Here is a 19497-nt window from a genome sequence, read left to right as displayed (position 1 = left end):
TTTCTAATTTTTTTTCTTTCTAATCTTTAGTTTTACTTAAGTGAACGTCGGATTTCCTTGAGTGACCACAGTTTTTAATTTTAGCACTGAAAGAGGAAGAGTCAGTTTACACTTACCAGCTACTGTGAGCAGTTCCATTTTTGACTGCACTATCTCTTATTTTTTACTTCATATTAATTCTTGAGCCGAGTGAATCCTGACTACTTCTTTCTCTGGTGAATCTGGCCTTCACTTTTCTCCAAAGGACCACAGCTTCTCCGTTGGGACCAGAGGTATGCTCAGTAGTTTTCAGAGTGCAGAGCTTGGGAGACTTTTGACAAAAACAGATTTTTCTTGGGTAGGTCTGCTGGAAGACAGAGGAAACTGTTCTGAAAGTAAGGAAACAAGGCCTGCCTAAAGGCATTCTGCTGTTTCTACTGACTGGGGATAGTCTAGTAATGCCGTTGGGCCCCACAGGTGACTTATGTGAAGCGGTGAGGAGAAAGAATGTCACTTTTTCCCCTCCGCCTCTGCCACTCAGGACCCAGGGTTACTGGGCTTTTGTCTTGCCTTGCAGAAAGGAATTTCAGGAGGCAGTGAAGGAAATAGATTTTATTTTGAGAGTTTTAAGGTGTGTAGGGGAGAGAGAAAGAGAGAGAGAGAGAGAGAGAGAGAGAGAGAGAGAGAGAGAGAGAGAGAGAAACACATTCAAGAGAGAACATGGGCTCTTCTAAGAGTGGAGAGAGCCCCTACACACATCTCAGAATTAGACATGAAAGCATGAATGTACACATCTCAAGAGGGGAGATGAGGGGAGATGTGGGTGACACATGTGCATATTCGATATGCCAAAAACAGTAACAACAAGTCTCACAATGGAGACGTTACTGGTGCTTGCTCAAGCAAATCAATGAACAACGGGGCTACAGTGCTATAGTGCTACAAACCTAAACAAGTAAAGATTTGGATTTGTGAGGAAAGGAATAATGGGGACAAGCTGCTCCCCACTTTTTTCTTTTTGCTTGTCTTTACCTGTCACTTCTAGATTGTTTTCTGATAAGTTGCAATATTAGAAGATCCATGAAAAGTGCACAATGACCTAATACAGATGGCAGCATGCTGACCTGGGCATTTAGTTGTCATTTTTGCTTTTTCTCCAGTATTATTGGAAAAATAACCGCCAAGTTTAGAACACTGTGTTTTCCTAGGGCTGCAGAAATAGTGCAGTGTGTAGGGCACTTGCTTTGCACATGGCCAATCCAGGTTCAATCCCCGCCTCTCCCTCCCCCATCAAACTCTGAGCACAGCCAGGTTTGGGTGTCCTCCCCCAAACCAAACTAGAATACCACTGTTTTACCATATAATAGTTACCAGACCCTGTTTCTAAACAGTGGGAGCACATTTTTTTTTCTAAAAAATGATTTACATGATTATGATGCAGATGAGGCTGAAGCAGTGGTGGCAGGTCTCTGTTGATTTGGGATTCCCAGGATCTTCGATATTTTCAAAAGTGAAAATATTGAATAATAAAGATGCTTAGACTCAGATCTCGAAAGTAGTTTATTAGAAAATAGAAGAGAAATGAGAAGGAGCTCTTCAAGTGAGGAAGAAATATTATAAGACGACACTAAAATTAGGGGCTTGGGGGCTGGAATGATAGCACAGCGGGTAGGGCATTTGCCTTCCATGGGGCCAATCGGAGTTTGATTTCTAGCATCCCACATGGTACCCCAAGCACGGCCAGGAATAATTCCTGAGTGCATGAACCAAGAGTAACCCCTGCGCATTACTGGGTGTGACCCAAAAAGCAAGCAAGTAAATAAACAAATAAAATTAGAGGTTTTTGTAGACATTTAAATGCCCTTTTGATTTTTTAAAAAATTTTTATTAGTGAGACACCATGAGGTACAGTTGTAGACTTACAAATTTTTGTGCTTTGGTTTCAATTATATAATGATCAAAGACCCATCCCTCCACCAGTGCCCGTTTCCCACCACCAAGGATCCCAGTATCCCTCCCGCCCCCATCCCCCCCATCCCACCCTGCCTCTGTGGCACGGCATTCCCTTTTGTTCTCTCTCTCCTTTTGGGTGTTGTGGTTTGCAAAAGTGGCAATTAGTGGCAATCATGTTTAGTATATAGTCTACTTTCAGCACGCTTCTCCCATCCTGGGAGGATCTTCCCAATACCCTTTATTTGGTGCTCCCTTCTTATCTGAGCTGCCTTTTCCTCTAGCATGCGTGGCTGGCCTCCAAGCCATGGAGTAAAATTTCTGGTACTAACCTCGGCCATTCTTGGGTGTTAGTCTCCTATTTTGTTACTTTATGTTCCCCAGATGAATGCAATCTTTCCATGTCTATCTCTCTCTTTCTGACTCATTTCGATTAACATGATACTTTCCATGTAGTACCACTTGTATGTAAATTTCATAACTTCCTCTTTTCTAACACCTACATAGTACTCCATTTTGTCAATGTACCAAAGTTTCTTTAACCAGTTATCTGTTCTCGGGCACTCAGGTTTTTTCCAGATTCTGGCTATTGTAAAGAGGGCTGCAATAAACAAACAAGTGCGGATGTCACTTTGATTATACTTTTTTGCCTCTCTGGGATATATTCCCAGGAGTGGTATTGCTGGGTCAAATGGGAGCTCAATTTCTAATTTTTTGAGAATCGTCCATACTCTTTTCAAATGGGCTGAACCAGTCGGCATTTCCACCAGCAGTGAAGGAGGGTCCCTTTCTTGCCACATCCGCACCAGCACTGGTTGCTTTTGTTCTTGTGGATGTGGGCAGTCTCTGTGGTGTGAAATGATATCTCATTGTTGTTTTGATCTGCATCTCCCTTATGATTAATGATGTAGAGTATTTTTTCATGTGCCTTTTAGCCATTCGGATTTCTTCTTTGAGAAAATTTCTGTTCATTTCATTGCCCCATTTTTTGATGGGGTTGGATGTTTTCTTCTTGTGGAGTTCAACCAGTATCTTGTATATCCTTGATATCAACCCCTTGTCGGATGTGTATTTGGAGAATATTTTTTCCCATTCTGTAGACTGTCTTTGTATTTTGGTCACTGTTTCTTTTGAGGTGCAGAAACTTCTTAGTTTAAGATAGTTCCACTTGTCAATCTCTGTTTTCACTTTCTTGGCCAGTGGCGTGACATCTTTGAAGATACCATTAGCTTCAATTTCATGGACGGTTTTTCCAACTTTGTCTTATAGATTTACCTTATAGATTCTGGTCTGATGTTGGGGTCTTTAATCCATTTTGACCTTACTTTTGTACATGGTGTTAGGCAGATATCTGAGCCCACTTTTTTGCATGTAGCCATCCAGTTTTAGGCTAGTTTAATGGCATTGGTCTAAATCCAGGTTACTAAGAAGTTGTATAAGGTAGATATGCATAAGCCCCAGTTCATAATGTATTATTTGGATAACTACTTTTCTCCTTTCAGTTCCACATTTCTTAGGTATCTTCTTTAAATTTGTTTAATTTTCTTTTCTTTGTTTAGTTTGGTTTTTGGCCACAACCTGTAGTGCTCAGAGTTTACTTCTGTCTCTGTGACTCAGGACTCACTCCTGATGGAGCTCAGGGGACTATATGGGGTGCTCAAGATTAAACCTAGGTCAGACTCAATGTAAGGCAAGCACCTTGCCAGCTAAACTATCTTTCTGGTCCCATATATTATCTTTCTGATCCTATATTCTGCTCTCATAATTTATCTGTTATTTTATATGCATAGAATTATTTAATTTTCTACCACTTTTTACATTAATGGTAGACTCTTAAGTGACTTAAATATTACTTAGACTCATGATTTTGAATATTAGTCCACTGTCATCATGATATAGTTTTAAAACTTGACATTTTTTGTGACACTACCTGATCATAATGAGTAAATGTATGCCTTTTACCTTTCTAGTACCCAACACATTCACACCTACACACATAAGTATGCATTGTGTAGTTCTCAGTACATTTCCAACTCAAGGTGAAGTTTAGTATCCCAAGTACTTAAATTCCCTAGGAACCATCAGCTAGTCTTGTTCTCTTCACTTCCACATCCCTAATGTTCTGGATATTGTCACGACACAACATTCAACTGAAAAGAAATAGATCTAGTTGTTTTGGATTAATTTTTTTTGGGTGGGGGTAAAGGGGAAATTGAGTCATACCTAGCAATACTTAAGGTTCACTCTTGGCTTTGTTACTCAGGGATTACTCCTACTGATACTCCAGGGATAATCTCTTTGTAGTGCCAGGAATTGAACAGGGGTCAGCCAAATACACGACAAGACACTTAGTTCTTGTACTCAGGCCTCTTGTTAAACCAAGTTATTCACAAGTCTGGTGCATGGCCCACATAGTAAAAACATTCTGAAATATTGTGTAAAATGATAGCAAAAGAAAAGATTGTTCTGGATAAAAGACTTAGGGAGAAGCTAGAGAATCTTATTACGTAGATTATCTACACTAACAAAGAAAATACAGAATAGGCTGGAAATTAGATCATGAGTTATAGTTCAGCAGACCTTAGAGTCAATGACTCAAATTTCAGTCAGATTATTTTTTCAACAATATTAATTGGGTTAATAAACAGTATTAATTGAGTTAGTTGGGTTCTTGATTTATATGTTTTCTTCGATTCTGTTTGTGAAGCAGGGGACAGCCCTCTATTAGGAGATACCCAAATAAATTTCTTCGACTAACACTGTAGAATGGCCGAGATTAGTACCAGGAATTTTACTCCATGGCTTGGAGGCCAGACACATATGCTAGGGAAAAGGGAGCTCAGATAGAGAAGGGAGCACCAAATAAAGGGTGTTGGGAGGATCCTCCCAGGATGAGAGAAGCATGCTGAAAGTAGACTATAGACTAAACATGATTGCCACCCATTGCTTCTTTTGCAAACCACAACACCCAATAGGAGAGAGAGAACAAAAAGGAATGCCATGCCACAGAGGCAGGGTGGGATGGGAGGGATGGGGGCGGGAGGGATACTGGGATCCGTGGTGGTGGGAAATGGGCACTGGTGGAGGGATGGGTCTTTGATCATTATATAATTGAAACCAAAGCACAAAAATTTGTAAGTCTACAACTGTACCTCATGGTGTCTCACTAATAAAAATTTAAAAAAATAAATTACTTCACTCCAGTTTTCAATTCTGTGTTTTGAAGATCTATTTCATGAAATTGTATATCAGCTTTTGTTTCATTTTGGTTTGGGGGCCACACTCAGTGCTCAAGGTTTATTCATGGCTCAGGGATCACATCTGGAGGTGCTGGTAGACTATGGAATGTCAGGGATTTAACCCTAATTGACAAGCGCCTGTATCATTTTTTTCTGGCCCTATATGTCATTCTTATCTGTACTTACACTTCTGATGAAAAGATTTGCTTCTACCATTATATTCTCAACGTGTCATGATGTTAAGAAAAATCATTACAGATGTATAGTATTAATAGCAATGATTACAGAGTAGATCAGTTACAGTAGTTTTTCAAATAAGAGAACATATAAGAAGAGAGTCTACTGAAATACAAAAATGAGTCATTGTATATCAGCAACAATAATCTTTGCTTGAAGAGGAATAGATATAAAATCCCATATTGAAGTGATTGGGTTCTTTTAATATTGAGGGTTAACTGGAGCATCCGAAGGGAAAAGTAAAAGGGATAGATAAAGTTCTCACATGGTCTTGGTAGAAAAAAAAATCTTGGTTTGTCCTTTTGCTCAGTAAGAACAAAGAAAATTAAGTACTTAAACAGTTAAGAATGGGACTTATTGTGTGGTATGAACTGAAGATTAAGTGAAATTTTTATGAGAAGTGATTTCTGTGAGGTCTTCAAGCCTTTCACTTGTTTCTCTCCTTTTTTTTCTCTTTGTTTCTTTTTTGCCTGATTTTGACATCTACATAATATTAGATATCAAAATATTTTATGCTTACCCTTATGACTCTGCCCCATTCAACTTCCTAATTTTGCAGGGAACTGTGAAGAAAAGATCCTCCTAAGTCAGAGTAACTATGAGCAGAGGAGCAGCAGCCATGGCTACAGAAATCCTGAGAAACTTACAGGAAGACATAACCTGCCCCATTTGCCTGGAACTCCTGAGAGAACCATTGAGCCTGGGCTGCGGCCACAGCTTTTGCCAAGCTTGCATCACTGCGAGCAGCCAGGAGTCAAGTCAAGCAGGGAAGAACAGCTGTCCTGTATGCAGAACCATTTATGATCCTGAGAACATGAGGCCTAATCGGCATCTGACCAATTTAGTAGAGAGGCTCAGAGGGGTCAATTTAAGCCAAGAGGAGGAAGAGAAGAAGGATCTTTGTGAGCAGCATGGAGAGAAGTTGCTGCTCTTCTGTAAGGAGGACTGGATGTTCATTTGCTGGCTGTGTGAACGGTCTCAGGAACACCGTGGTCACCACACGCTCCTCATTGGGGAGGCAGCCGAGGAATGCAAGGTAGAGACCAGATGGAAGGGCAGAACAAAACGTGGGACTGATTACCTTGGCAGGAGAGCTCAGAGTCCTGTAGTTTGTTTTTTTTTGTGCTCAGTCTCTGATGTCTAGAGAACATGTTTGTGCATTCCAGTTACAAAAAGATTAGCCTACAATAGAGACTTAGCCAGAAGTTTGAAATTTTTCCTAGATAGGTGACATTGGGTGCTTCAGAAAAGATCTTAACACCTTTGTGAATAAAAGAAGTGGGAGACAGGTGAATTAGGATGTAAATTCTTCTCTTACTGCAGGAGAAGATTTATCTTGTAAAAAAGAGAAATTATTCTCTTGGGGACAGATGGTGACCGGTAATTCTACTTAAATCTTCACATATTTCACTATTTTGAGCTTTCTGTCCAGTCATAGATTCTAATTACTTTTCTTTAGAACTTCAAAAACTCTTAATTTCTCAGATGATTGCATTATTTCTTCCTCATTTACCTCATATTCATATAGTGAGAAATCCCAAGGCTTAAGTCAACTTTTGATTTCTTTTCTACAGGAAAAGCTCCAGGCATCTCTAGAACAACTCAGAAAGAAGCAGCAGAAAGCTGAAGAATTTGAAACTGCTCTCAGAGAACACAGTACTTCCTGGCAGGTAGAGAAACTTCCTGAGGTGTAAGACTCAATTTCTTGGTAGAGGAGAAACTTTTCGAGGAAATCAGACAAATGTCACGGTTCTCCCGTTGTTCATCAATTTGCTCGAGCAGGCCCAGTAACGTCTCCATCATTGTTGTTACTGTGTTTGGCACATCGAATACATCACGGGTAGCTTGCCAGGCTCTGCCGCTTGGGCGAGATACTCTCGGTAGCTTGCTGGGCTCTCTGAGAGGGGTGGAGGAATCGAACTCTGGTTGGCCATGTTGGCCGCTTGTAAGGCAAACGCCCTACCACTGTGCTATGGCTCCAGCCCAGACAAATGTAAAACTTGAGTTTTAGGAAGTGTGAGTTCCTTTCTTATTTTTCTTCATTATTAATAGGCCCAAAGGGCATTTGACTATCCGTTCTTAGTACTTTCCCTGATAGAGGTAAGGGTTGGAAAGTGATTCTGTTTTTTAGAAGTCTATAGAGGGAGTCACTAGTGAACATCATTAGGGAAGTCCCTGTGACATTCTCATCATTTTTAAAATTTATTTCTGGGCTGGGCTGGAGCAATAGCACAGCTGGTAGGGCGTTTGCCTTGCACGCAGCCAATATGGCTGACCGGAGTTCGATTCCTTCGTCCTTCTCCGAGAGCCCGGCAAGCTCCCGAGAGTATTTCGCCTGCATGGCAAAGCCTTGCAAACTACCCGTGACGTATTCAATATGCCAAACACAGTAACAACAAGTCTCACGATGGAGAGACTTGTTACTGGGCCCGCTCGAGCAAATCGATGAACAACGGGAGGACAGTGACAGTGATTTCTGGGCCACACCCAGTAATACTTGGGTGTTATTACTGACTGTGTAACTATAACACCTGGCAGTGCTCTGGGGACCACTAGATGCTGCGGATCAAACCCAGTTCAATTATGTTTTATAAATCAACATTTCTGGAGAAAATGCTCTACTTACATCTCCTGGTTTAGTCTTCTATATGAAATTTATCAAGAAAATGGGATCTAATTTCAGGAAATAAATTATCCAGGCTAGCAGGTATAAACTGAATAACACCCTGGTACTGCTTTTTGGCTCAGGATTGACCTCAGTATTATAGATCTGAGGCCATTGTTTTTGACTCTGATATGGGGAAGTAATCTGAAAAGTCTCTTATCTTAAAGAATGGTTCCTTTTGTTTTAATTTCTTTAGAGAACTTTTCAAGTAGCTTCTCTGGCTTCCAGTCTCTGCCTTATCTCCTGAGTACCTTTGTTTCTTTCTCATTCTTTAAGAATCAAATAGAAAAGGAGATTCAAAGTGTCCAGAAAGCATTTAAAGAAATAAGAGATATCATGGATTTGAAGGAACAAAAGGAGCTGCAAAAGCTGAGGGAAGAGAAGAAAAAAATTTTCCATGACTTGTTAGAGTCCAAGAAGGAGCTGATTCAACAGAGCCAGTTCACAAGTGGTCTCATCTCAGATCTGGAGCACAAACTTCAGGCATCTGCGAAGGAGATGCTGCATGTAAGACTTGGGAAGCAGCCCCAGACCCTGAGATTTGAGAGGAATGAGAACCTTTTTTTCCCTTCTCTTCTTTATTTCTGTGCTGTGACACTAAGATTCTTTGTCCCTGCAGTACAACTTCCCTGCATTTATTTCAAAGGCTATTGAAACTGACTGTTAAAAGCCTGAGTAATAAGAAAAAAATCTCATTTATATTGTTACCCAGTGCAGGGCAAAAACTAGACCTCAGACCAGTGTGTTTAGGTACTCTGTAGATTTCTGTCACCTGGGAACCAGTAGTGTAAAGCAATTACCATATAAACATTTTCCAGCATTTGCCATCAGCAAATACATTTCGTATTCTAAGTGTTTTTCTTTTTGCAGAGATAGAATTCTTCACTCTTTCTTGTTTTCTAAAAATAATTTATGAATGGCAGTATTTCGTTTTCTTTATTCAGTATAATTTAGCATTTAGCTATCTCAGGGTTCTTTTATTAATGTTTAATGATATATTTTCATTTTTACTTGTATCAGGTTTATACTTTTTTACTGTTTGTGAGTTTATTTTTATCTGTATTATCTTTGTAGGAATTTGTTTAGCTACCTTAGAAATAAAATTTTTCTTAAAATTCCTTATTACATCATTAATTTATACAGAACCCTCAGTTAATAGAACCACAGAGATAGTTCAATGAGTGAGGTTCTTGCTTTTACACATGTACATCTAAATGTGTCTGTTCTCCAGCAGCACTACGTATAATCAATCCTTTGTGCATCATTAGGAATGATTCTGAGCAGAGCCAGGAGTAAGCCCTCATTATCACTGGGTGAGGGCCAAATATCAGGAAAAAAAGCAAAAGGCAAAAAGACAAAAAGAAAAAAACAAAACAGGCTTAATAATCGACTTTTTATTTGGGAGTCCAATTTTGCTTGTTTGTTTGTCTTTTTCTGTTGAGCTCTATTGGCTCTGCTATTGCTCCAACCCTCTGGGTGATTAATTTTTTTTCTATCTCTTGACATAGTTTTTTTCATCAACTTCATTGGTTTTTTTCAAGAACACTCCTTTTTGTTGTTGTTGTTTGAGGACCACACTGGGTGATGCTCAAGTGTTCCTCCTGGCTCTGCACTCAGGAATTACTCCTAGTGGTGCTTTACTCTCTGTATTCTCACTTCAGCCCCCAAACAAACCTTGTTCTAAGGCTTTTTATTTTTTTTCCATGTAGGAGTACTGCTATTTATTCAGCTACTGATTAGCAAATTGAACTGGGCATGAACTCCACCTTACTTTTTTTTCATATTTTTATTTATTTATTTTCTTTCTTATATTTATTTATTGAATCACTGTGGGAAAAGTTACAAAGCTTTCAGGTTTAGGTCTCGGTCACACAATGATCAAACACCTTTCCCTTCACCAGTACTCATTTTTCACCACCAAGAAACCCAATATACCCCCCTCCCAGCCCTCGCAATTCCTGTGAGGCAGATAATTTCTACTTAACACTTCTCTACATTGATTACATTCATTATTTCGACAAAAGATGCACCATTATTGTTTAAAATTCCCCCACCCCCCCAACAATCAGGATTGCTGAAAAGGCATTGTGAAATACTTTGTTTTCTATAGCTGGTTATGAGAATCATATAATGTCATATAATGATTTTGGTTTTCTGCAGAGCCGATAATTACGAGATTGGTTTCTGTGTGTCTGGTGTTATGGCCGTGCCAGAGAGCCACTCGTGGGGGTAACTTGTGACCTCAGAAGGGATTGAAGGACAAGCTGGTACCGCCCCCCTTCCCATGAGACTGCAGTTGCCTCGTCACCGTTGGCTCACACCTGGCTTTCCAATAAGCTCTGAGGCAGCAGCCACCTTGCTGCCTTCGGGGGTGGGGGCAAAGGTGGAAGGGAGCAACACCCATTCCCTCCCAGGGAGGCATGGTGCTGTAGTTTAACACCTGGCCCATTCACTTTTCTGCCACAAGCTGTTGGGCTCTGGACGAAGTTCTTTTGCCTCTGGAGCCATGGCCATGCTGGAGAACCGCTTGTGGGGGGTAACTCATGACCTCAGTAGGGAGTGAAGGATGAGCCGGTACTGCCCCCCTTCCCATGAGACTGCAGTTGCCCCGTCACTGCTGGCTCATACCTGGCTTTCCAATAAGCTCTGAGGCGGTGGCCACCTTTCTGCCAGGGGTGGTGGCGGGGGGAAGGAGGAAGGGACCAACACCCTTTCCCTACTGGGGAGGTATGGCACCATAGTTTAACACATGGTCCATGCACTTTTCTGCGGCAAGTTGCCGGGCTCTGGATTAAGTTATTTTGCCTCTGTAGCCTTGGCTGTGCGAGAGAGCTGCTCATAGGGGGCAACTCATGAGCTCGGTAGGGCAATGAAGGACGAGCCGGTATTGTCCCCCTTCCCATGAGACTGCAGTTGCCCTGTCACCGCTGGCTAATACCTGGCTTTCCAATAATTTTTGAGGCGGTGACCACCTTGTATGCAGTCCAGATGCATTTCTGCCAAAAGCCGCTGGGTTTCGTGATTTGTTTCTGAGTCTCTGGGATCATGGCCGTTAATCTGCTTGATCAGGAGCCAGAGAGGCCGTTTGTAGACGGTGACTTGGGGTCTCATTGAGATGGGGAGGAAAGGACTGGTTCCACCCCCATCTGGGAGACCCCGCGTGTCTTGTCACTGCAGGCCCAAACCTGACTGTCCAATGGCCTCTGGAGGATGGTGGTCACTGGACCACCAGGAGGAACAGGCCAAAGCACGAAACCTATTTCCACCTGGGTTAGCCCAGCACCAGCAACCTACTGCAGGAACAGGACGCATTTCTGCCAAAAGCCATTGGGTTCCGAGATTTGTTTCTGAGTCTCTGGGATCATGGCTGTTAAGCAGTTCAATCAGGAACCAGAGAGGCCATGCCTCCAATTATATAGCTGTGCCAGAGGTGGTTTGTGGGTGTGTCTCCCACAGACCTAACTTTTGGCCGTTTACTTTCTTGGTAAACTTTGCCCCAAGTTTTTGGGGTCTGGCCAAAGTCACAACAGCAATTTTGGGGTATCTGAAAGTCTGACGGTGCCATGAGGCTGCTGATGCACTCGCCTTACAGGTACAGATTGACCAGCTGGCGGCACCAACCCCCCCGGTTCTAAGGTTTTTTAAACATATTTATGTTATTTATTTCTGGATTATCATTATTTTTTGTGTATGTAAATATGATTGGATACTACTATTGTTCCTTTACTTTTTCTGAATTAGAAACTTGAAAAACTTTTTTGAGGATTTTTTTCTAAGATAAGTATTTAATGATACCATGCACTGTTATAACTGTGGTCCTTACTCAGTGATTTCATTTAGCCTAGCATAATTTCATATTCTGAAAATATTTTGACTTATAAGTTTTTTTTGTTTTATTAAAACTACTTTTTTATTTACCTTTTAAGATTTATATCTTAATAACAAAAGAATGTAACATAATATTTATTATGATGTACATTGCTTTAATTCTTTCATGAAAATAACTTTGAAAACTCAGGGATCAGAATTGGTGGAGTTTGGGGGAACATATGTGTTGCCAAGGGTTGAATTGAGATTGTCCACATGGAAAGTAAATAACTTAACTATCCTAATCTACTTTTTAAGTCCCAAAACATTCAACATTTCAACAATATAAGCATAATTTAATTTTTTTGTCGACTTAGCTTGAGGTTTAGTTGTTTGTCAAACATTAGTATAATCTCTGCTTAAATAAAATATATTTCTTTTCATACTATGCATGGGACTTAGAATAAGCTGAAATTCCTAAAATAAGAAATTACTATTTCCTAGGCTCAAATTTTACTCAAGGTTGCCACATATAAAAGTATACTTAAACTCAAACAGGCAAGAATATCATGGAGATTTTTGAGATCATATCAACGCTTATTCAATTTTCATGCACTAATTTGTCCTGTGAGTTTCAAACGTTATAGGGTTTAAAATAAAAATCAAATTCCTTTAAAAATTATCTGTCTAGGATACCAGAACGATAATACAGGGGTATTGGTGTTAATGTTGCATGACGTCCACCCCAATTTCACTCCATGTGCCATCTATGGTCTGCTGAGCACAACCAAGAGTGACTCACAAGGATAAAATAAGTAGTATCTCCTCAATACCACCAATATATATTTGGTTATTTCTTTCTCTGTCTTTGTTTCTCTCTCAATTTCTATTTCTTTTTTTATAATTTATTTCTTTATTGAATCACTGTGGGAAAAGTTACAGAGCTTTCGGGTTTAGGTCTCAGTCATGTAAATATCAAACACATTTCCCTTTACCAATACTTGACTTATAAGTTATTTTTAAAGCAAGTTGTCTAATGTAAACAACTTCTTGGTAATTTACTACTTTATTTACTATAGATTTTAAAATTAATTTATTTCTAATGAGAGACCATATATATTACTATAAATATATAGTAATGGGCTGGAGCTATAGCACAGCGGGTAAGGTGTTTGCCTTGCATGCGGCTGACCCAGGTTCAATTCCTCCATCCTTCTTGGAGAGCCTGGCAAGCTACCGAGAGTATCCTGCCTGCATGGCAGAGCCTGGCAAGCTCCCCGTGGTGTATTCTATATGCCAAAAACAGTAACAACAAGTCTCATAGTGGTGACGTTACTGGTGCCCGCTTGAGCAAAGCAATGAACAAGGAAGGACAGTGCTACAGGACAGTGCTACACATGCACACACACACACACACACACACACACACACACACATATATATATATATTTAAATATATTTTTCCTTATTATACTAAAATATTGTTTTTCCTGAGTGTTTTTCTACATTCACTCTGGAAGATGTGTGTTTTGAATGAATTAAGTGAAATGGTTAATTTATGTCAGTTAGGTCATCTGTTTGATAAGCACTACTATGTCTTCAAAACAAATATTTCAAGAATAAATTTTTAACTTTTTCAAATATCCAATATAGCTTTTTAATTTTTCCTAGTTTTTCTCTAATGATAACATTACCTTTCTTATCATGGTCTACTTCATATCGATACTGAATTAATTCTAGAAAAACCCACTTCATCACTGATTTGGCAAGGTGCTACTATTAATATGAACCTTGTGTTTTTGATTGTTTGCTTGGTTTTTAGGCCAAACTTGGCAGTGTTCAGGATTTACTCCTGGCTCTGCAAGGAATCACTCCTGGTAGGGTCCAGGAGACCATACACATTTGTGGTGTTAGAAATCAAACATGGGTCAGCTCTATGGAAGGCAAACGCTGATCCCTATGGCCCCTTTTGTTTGCTTTGTTTTGTGATTTGGGGCCATGCTCAGTGATGCTCAGGGGTCATTCCTGGCTCTGCACTCAGGAATTTCTCCTGGCAATGCACTGGGCACCATAGGGTATGCTGGCAATTGGATGGAACTCAGGTTCACTGAATGCAAGGCAAGCACCTTACTTGCTGTACTATCTTTCCAGCCCCTCCTTCCAGCTCCAAATATGGACCCCTGACCCAACAAAAGCCAATGCTGTGCAGCCTTAGAAATTTTTGTTTTAATTCTGTAAGAAAGTCTTCTCTCCTATCCCTATAATTCTGTTAATATTTTATTTCCTTCATGAACTAAGAGTTAGGTCACTGGATCTGTTCTACTTCATGAAACAGTAGTGAAAATGTAATGAAGCCCTATAAGTGGAATGAGCTTATTATTTCTAGACTCATATTTTCTCTTTTCTCCCTAGAATGTGAATGATGTCCTCAAAAGGTATGTATGAAGATCAGAAATGGTCCTTTTGTGCAGTGAAAAGAAATTTAATATCATTGCAGTCATCGGGTGATGAATAAGAATAAAACATTGTTCTCCATAGTTTTATATTAGATTTCTATTTCTGAATCTTGGCTTTTATGATCTCTAAGTACTGAGAATGGACTTGTTCGGTAAAGAATTTGAGTGAGAGGATGTTACAGAGTTCAGATGAGTAACACTTTTAGAGATGTGACCTCAGAGTGCTTCTGATTACTTAATTTTACCCTGATTCTGTAGCTACTCAGATAAGTGAGTTAAGGTAGGAAAATGTTTGCTTTATTTGATAAATATCCAAAATTAAGGTAAGGTAAGGTAAAGGCCCTCCCGTTGATCGTCGATTTGCTCGAGCGGGCCCAGTAACGTCTCCATTGGAGACTTTGTTGTTACTGTGTCTGGCATATCGAATACTCTCGGTAGCTTGCCGGGCTCTCCGAGAGGGGCGGAGGAATCGAACTCGGGTCGGCCATGTTGGCCGCGTGCAAGGCGAACGCCCTACCCGCTGTGCTATCGCTCCAGCTGGAGCGATAGCACAGCGGGTAGGGCGTTCGCCTTACAAGCGGCCAACATGGCCGACCCGAGTTCGATTCCTCCGCCCCTCTCGGAGAGCCCGGCAAGCTACCGAGAGTATTCGATATGCCAGACACAGTAACAACAAAGTCTCCAATGGAGACGTTACTGGGCCCGCTCGAGCAAATCCAAAATTAGATGTTTTTAATATTTTGCAAATTATGCCCCTTTAAAACAATAAATATCATCCCTTTATTTGTTGATGCCATTATAAAAACTGATACATTAGCAACAAAAAGGTGTTTTCTTGAGTTGAAGTCAGAGGCAGTTACTCCTCTGACTGTGAAAACAGTGTACAACATCAGCATTAAAGTGTTATTGTATTTTCCATTGTCTTTACCAGTTTTGATTTTCTGAACAATTCTATTGAACAAAATAAGATAAAACATTATGTGTTTATCTTTAGGAATGTAAAAGTCTAATTATTATTCAGTTTTTATTATAAAACTAAACTTTCGAGGTGTCTACAGAGTTGGCTTTTCTCTCCTTAAATCAATAGGTTAACAAGGATTAGAAAAGACAAACCTTCAGTGTTTTTGACCACGTAGAAAGAGTGAAAACCTAAACAAGGCTGAAATTTGGCAAAATGCCTTCTGTTTTCTTTGAATAGCTTACCAGTCACTTCACTCCGAACCCTTTCTTATTTCTCCTTTGAGAGTTGTTGGTTTACTTCTTGAAGCAGCTGTTGTAACTGTGTAAAGTCTGATTTAGATTTACAGGCATTGCCTCCTTCTTAGAAGACTCTATTCCAGGGCGCCCATCACTATTCTTAGTAACAGTAGAGTCTTCAGCAGCTTTGACAATTTTTGACTGGATAAAATCCAGGGACTGCTAAGCCTTATGAAAGTTATTGGCCACCTTCTGTCTTTCATTTTGTTCAGTTCTAAGTTTTGTGTGTGTTTCATTTTACTGCCTCTTCTTATTTTTATAATTTTTGGGGGGGGGGGTAGGGAACACCCAGCGATTCCCAGGGGTTACTCCAGGGTCTTCAATCAGAAATCACTTATGGCAGTACTCGGGGCACCATATGGGATTTCAGAGATGGAACCTAGGTCGGTCATGTGCCAGACAAATGCCCTGCTTGCTACACTGTAGCTCCGCCCCCCTTTACTGCCTCTTTAACTCTCTGATGTCTGTAACATATGTAGATCATTCAATTTCTGTCTTCTCTAGTTCCATTTGCACCTGCTCTCATTCTCTTATATTCTCTTTTGTTTATTGGAGGCCACAGTGAGTTGTGCCTTGGACTCCCTGGCTCTGTGCTTAGGACTCACCCTTTACAGTCCTCAGTACCAAATGCAGCAATTTGGATTGAACCAGGGGTGGTAGAAAGAAGGCAAGCATTTTATCCCCTGAATTTTCTCTCCAAAAATTTTCCATAATTTTGAGGGTTGGGGGTGTGTGAAGGGTTCTGAACACATGGAAGAACTTAGGGCTTAATTGTGGCTTAATTCTTAGGGCTTAATTATAGCTCTGAGCTCGTTTTATGGGGGGTCAGACCCGGCGATGTACAGATGCTACTACTGGCTCATGCACTCAGGAATCACTCCTGGAAATACTCAGGGGACCATATGGGATGCTGGGAATTGAACCCGGGTTGGCTGCGTGCAAGGCAAACACCCTACTCGCCTTGCTATCACTCCAGCCCCAGCTCTGAGCTCTTAAACCTGGCTCTGAGCTCACTCTATCATGCTCAGGGAATCATGCTCAGGATCAAACATGGGTCTGCCACATTCAAGGCAAACACTATACTATCACTCTGCTTTTCCCCCAACTATCTTTTGGATCCAACTCTCTCACATTTTTATTTCTTTTCTGAGAATGGAAGAGAGTAACTTTTCCTGTAAGGTTCTGCTTAGCAAGAAATATACTATCTCTGCTGCAAAGAAGTATCTATCACGGTCACATACTTTATGTATATCTATGTAAATGCAAAGAAAGAGCAGTAAATACAAAGAAAGGGCACACTACACATTGGCATTCCAACCTGGCAACATCAGGTCTTTCCAGATTGCTTAGCTACATGAGCTTATAATGATTATACTTTAAATAAGTATTTATAGCTGTTTTCAGAGAACTAAAGTTTTTTTTTCTTTTGCTTTTTGGGTCACACCCGTCAATGCACAGAGGTAACTCCTGGCTCTGCACTCAGGAATCACCCTTGGCGGTGCTCAGGGTGTGGGATACTGGGAATCGAACCCGGGTTGGACACGTGCAAGGCAAACGCCCTACCCACTGTGCTATTGCTCCAGCCCCTTAGAGAACTAAAGTGTTAAGTTGTTTTTTTGAGAGTTTCCCTCCTAGGGTATTGATTTTGAAGATATTGATCCTTTCCAACCTGTATCCTTACACTTCATGTGCTGCAGACCAGGAGCCAGGTTCTATTACCTCACTTTCTGTCACTACTCTGAATGCCACGTCCAGCAGAGACTTTTCCACACATTTTTTGTCTTGGTTTGCTAAATTCATTATTTAGCATGAATTCTAGAAGATAGAGAAGAAATTAATTTGTTCTGGAAGGGGAAATGTTTCTGAGAGGTCTTTATAGGTTTACGCAAGATATCAACTGGGGAAGCTAGGTAGAAATGATCTTAGCTTTTCTAGCTTCAGAGTCTGAACTCTCTTTATCTCTCTTGGTCTCCAGGAGGAGATTTTAAATGCATCATTAGGGTGAATAAATCAAGTCAGTGTTTTTGAAGGGACAGTATATCAGAAGTCTGATCAGTTTTTGTCACCCTTAGGAGTGAGAACTTGACTCTGACAAAGCCAAAATTTTTTCCCTTGGAAGGTCGCAAAGTATTTCAAGCTACTGATCTGAGTGGGATACTGAAAGCATTTTATGGTAAGGAGTAGTCGATTAAGTTGATGAATGTGGAATTTGTGTGGTATGTGCTAAATGGAGAAGAGGATTCAATTCCCAGTTGAGAACAGAGGAGACAAGAGGAAGATGGCCACTAGTCATCAGGGAGATGCAAATTGAAATAACAACTAGATATCTTACACCACAGGGAGTGGCACATGTCAAAAGAATAAGAACAACCAGTGCTGATGAGTGTGCAGGAATAAAGGGACTCTCATTGTTGTTGGGAATTTAAGTGGTCCAGCCTTTTTGGAAAACAATAAGGGCATTGTTTTCTAGTTTCCTCAAGAAACTAGAAATTGAACTTCCATGTGACCCAGCAATACCACTTCTGGACATATATCCTGGAGGCCCAAAAACACACAGCAAAAGTGCCATCTGCACTCTATGTTTATTGCAGCACTATTCACAATAGTCAGAATCTGGAAACAACCCAAGTGCCTGAGAACAGACTATTGGATAAAGAAACTATGATACATCTGCACAATGGAATACAACAAACCCACCAGGAAAAATAAAGTTATTCTTAAAGAAATGTTCCGTCACGGTCATTATTAATATATGGATGTACTTGAAGAGTATCATGTTGAGTGAAATGAGTCATTAGGAAAGAGATACACATAGAATGATCGCATTTTTTAATGGTATATAAAAAACACAGTATAAGACTCCCACTCAAAGACAACAGAAATGAGGTCCAGGAGGACTGGTCCAAGGTTAGAAGCTTGTCAGAAATGGGAGGAAGGGGTAGAAGGAAGGCAGTTAGGGTAGAGAAGGGAATACTGTGACAGTGACAGTTGGAAAAAATCACTCTGAACAAGAATTGAGTGCTGAAAGTAGGTAAAGGAATTTATTTCAGTGATCATCTTGTATCACAGGGTTATCATATAAATTACAGGGTTTGTGTACCTGTAACACAAACCATAATGACCCAAAAGAGAGACTGAGAGAGACACAGAGAGAGAAACTGAAAGAGAGAGACACTAAAAGACAGTAGTGGAGGCTGAAGTGCTGAAGTGCATATTGTAGAAGTAGAATGGGTGTAGGGAGAGAAGCAAGGAGGTTGGGGACATTGGTGGTGGAAAATGTACACCAGGAAGTGACAAGTGTTAGAACATTGTATGACTGAAACCCACCTTGAACAACTTTGAGATAAACTGCTTATCTCACTGTGATTTGAGAAAAAAAAATTCAAAAGCAAGATGGTGGAGGCCATTTACTTCTAGATATATGTTTATTTAATGGGATGCGGTCAGGTGGTGCGCTCTATTTTAAGGTAACAGTTCAGTACCTCACTATAATCTAAATTGCAGAGAAAATAAATTTTAGTTCTGACTCCTTTTCTTATATTTAACACAATTTATTTTTCCATTTTAGAACTGAAAGATATTGAATGCTACTGGGGTAAGGAAAAATCACATTATCATCAAATTCTGTTCTCATAGTATTTACGAATTTTTTGTTTTCTTGTAGACGTCATGTTTCAAGACTCATATTTCCCCTTCAAAATGCATATATTATTGTTTTGCATTGTTATTCTCCCCAAGAACAAAGTAAAATTTGTCCTAGTTCCCACTTAAATAATTCTCAAGATCCCTCTTAGAATATTACATAAAAGCATTTTCTCACCCAATCTTCTAATTTTTCTACAGTTCAGATGACTCTGAAAGTTCCTGACAATAAACCAGATATTGCCGTTTCTTTGGATGGAAGACA

At 40.2% G+C, this 19497-nt stretch overlaps 1 protein-coding gene and 1 long non-coding RNA gene across 2 annotated transcripts in view; both read left to right on the top strand.

Annotated features, from left to right (window-relative positions):
* The window catches only part of LOC130025195 (uncharacterized), a 55803-nt gene that overhangs the window by 36124 nt on the left and 182 nt on the right, over positions 1-19497 (top strand). The window lies entirely within an intron of this gene.
* LOC130025192 (tripartite motif-containing protein 5-like) lies at positions 207-19275 on the top strand. The gene is made up of 7 exons (XM_056116140.1): positions 207-272; positions 5965-6441; positions 6980-7075; positions 8347-8577; positions 14290-14312; positions 17663-17763; positions 19159-19275. Exons 2-7 carry the CDS (start codon positions 6004-6006, stop codon positions 19224-19226), a joined length of 957 nt encoding a protein of 318 aa, XP_055972115.1. The 5' UTR covers positions 207-272; positions 5965-6003; the 3' UTR covers positions 19227-19275.

This window comes from Sorex fumeus, unplaced genomic scaffold, assembly GCF_029834395.1.
Source record: "Sorex fumeus unplaced genomic scaffold, SorFum_2.1 ptg000030l, whole genome shotgun sequence".
In the NCBI taxonomy this organism is placed as follows: Eukaryota; Metazoa; Chordata; class Mammalia; order Eulipotyphla; family Soricidae; genus Sorex; species Sorex fumeus.
This window is presented reverse-complemented; position numbering and strand designations above follow the sequence as displayed.